The 2,183-nt window shown below is 33.3% G+C and overlaps 1 protein-coding gene across 1 annotated transcript in view; it reads left to right on the forward strand.

Annotated features, from left to right (window-relative positions):
- LOC110113385 (protein DETOXIFICATION 15-like) overlaps positions 1-795 on the forward strand; it is a gene marked incomplete at its 3' end in the record, with an annotated part of 6,274 nt that extends 5,479 nt beyond the window's left edge. The window contains exons 2-4 of the mRNA XM_028699596.1: positions 120-176; positions 265-503; positions 590-795. Of these exons, the coding sequence (XP_028555429.1) occupies positions 120-176; positions 265-503; positions 590-795 (502 nt within the window). The remainder of the gene's footprint in view (positions 1-119; positions 177-264; positions 504-589) is intronic.
- Between the last annotated feature and the right edge of the window lie 1,388 nt (positions 796-2,183).

Consider the following 2,183-nt stretch of genomic DNA (forward strand, 5'->3'; position numbering starts at 1 on the left):
TTCTTACAAATCCAGCGCTCCAAACGTCATTAATGTCTATAAGGTATATTTTTCTTAAATTTTATTGCGATTTAAGTTAATTTAGTTTTATATATGATTAATTTATTTCATTTTCATAGCCAAAACATTTCTTCACTGGTGTATGCGATCCCCTTGGGCCTTAGTGGTGCAATCAGGTTAGATGACATGATTTCTCTTCTTTCAAATCCTAAACAACATCTGAAGGCTCATATGTATTAAGTAAGTTTCCTTCATTTTTTTCAGTACCAGAATATCCAATGAATTGGGTGCACAAAATCCAGGGGCTGCTGTATTGGCTATCCTAACTGCGGCAGTAGCCATAATTATTGAAGGTTTGATAGTGGGATTTGGGATGATTGGTGGACGGAACTTATGGGGACATCTATATACCAAAGAGAGGGAAGTTGTGAATGCTGTGGCTGTAATGATTCCATGGATAGCTTTATCTCATTTCATTGATGGTTTCCAATGCGTGCTTTTAGGTATTTAAGCACTCTGCGCTAAGACTAATTAGCAAGGACTAATTCCTCTTGTTATTAATTGTCTAATAAATTCGTTATGAATTCAGGCACTATTAGAGGAAGTGGTAGGCAAAAGATGGGAGTTTTTGTTTGTCTCGGTTCTTACTACCTCGTTGGAATTCCAGCATCTATACTTCTTGGTTTTGTTTTCCATATGGATGTAAAGGGTCTTTGGATTGGAAACATCTGTGCGATTTTTGTTCAAGACGCGGTGCTGCTAATAATGACAATGTTTACAAACTGGGAGAAACAAGTAAGCTTTCTGAAGGCTCGTTATTTTGTTGCACTCGAAGGCTTCATTTGAGATAGCTTTCTTACTACTTTCTAAATCAACTTTTTAGAAGAAAAATTTTTAAACTATAATTTTTGTAATAAAAAATTATTTTAGAAAACATCAAGAAAGCTGCCCCAAATGAAGTTTAAGAAGTATTAGTAAAGCCAAAGTTGTGAAAATCAGACCGGACAACGAACCGGAAGAAGGAGAGGTTCACAGTTCGACCGGTCGAATCGGGGTCGAACCGGATGACGTAATAAATAATAATATTATTATAAAAATTAATAAAATTAAAATAATAATGAAAGGTATTCCCATCTGAGAAATCAGAGCCCAACTATTGGATAGCAAATATGCCATCATCCGGGCATTCCTTTTCCATTGCAATTGATCCGACAGAATTAAGTTATTTCTAAACATTTTGAAATGAAAAACTTATTGTTGTTTTCCTCCCTACCCCCTTCTCTCTCTTTCTCTCTATATTATACTCTCTTCTTTTTCTTTCTCTCTCTCTCTACATATAATATTTAGAAAATCTTGAAAGATAGTTCATATATTATCTGACGTACCTGTTGACATCACTATTAAATAAATAAAATCAGCTTATCTCTTGTGGAAGTGTCATTTTTTTTTGATAAAATTTGGGGCTTTGCCCTTTCAATATATCATAGTAAAAAAAATAACATCCACATCAATGAAACTAATTACATGTGTAAGAGAAAAGAGAAACAAACAAACAAAAGAAATACAAACAGGAAAGAAGAGAGACTCCGAAGAAAAACAAAGCAAAAGTAAAAAAGGAAGTGACATATTTTCAATTTAATTTACGTGCTTAGTTATGAAGTATTGGGTATGTCTCCAAAAATTTGCTATGCTTATAGAAAATATTTTTTGATGGGCATGAAATTTGATGAATTATTGTAAGTTTAAAACTTTAAAATTAAATTTAGAATAATAAAAAATCAATTACTTATAAACTTACATTCAAATTTAATATATGGACAAGATGAATCTAACAAAATCAAAGATGAACTAATTTGATCAGAGTTGAAATGCATCCTACATTAAGCACATAAAGATGATATGATCTGATTTCAAATGAGCCCAAATTAAGTGTATGATGTATGATTGAAAACTTTGGTATCTTAATTAAAGGACCAAAATATTCTTCAAATTTCTTATGTGTATACGGGCTCCAAAAATTCGGCCCCAGTCTCCGCCCGCTTGTGATTGCTTTTTCTTTTGGCGAGGGGAGTTTTAACGGAATAGGTTCCGGGGTAAATTTTGGAAGGAGGATGGGTTTGTAGATAAGACACTACCCAGCGATTTTGCCCTCATTTTGCGAGGACTTTATGATATGAGTTCTG

The sequence above is a fragment of the Dendrobium catenatum genome, unplaced genomic scaffold, assembly GCF_001605985.2.
Source record: "Dendrobium catenatum unplaced genomic scaffold, ASM160598v2 fragScaff_scaffold_1344, whole genome shotgun sequence".
NCBI classification, from domain to species: Eukaryota; Viridiplantae; Streptophyta; class Magnoliopsida; order Asparagales; family Orchidaceae; genus Dendrobium; species Dendrobium catenatum.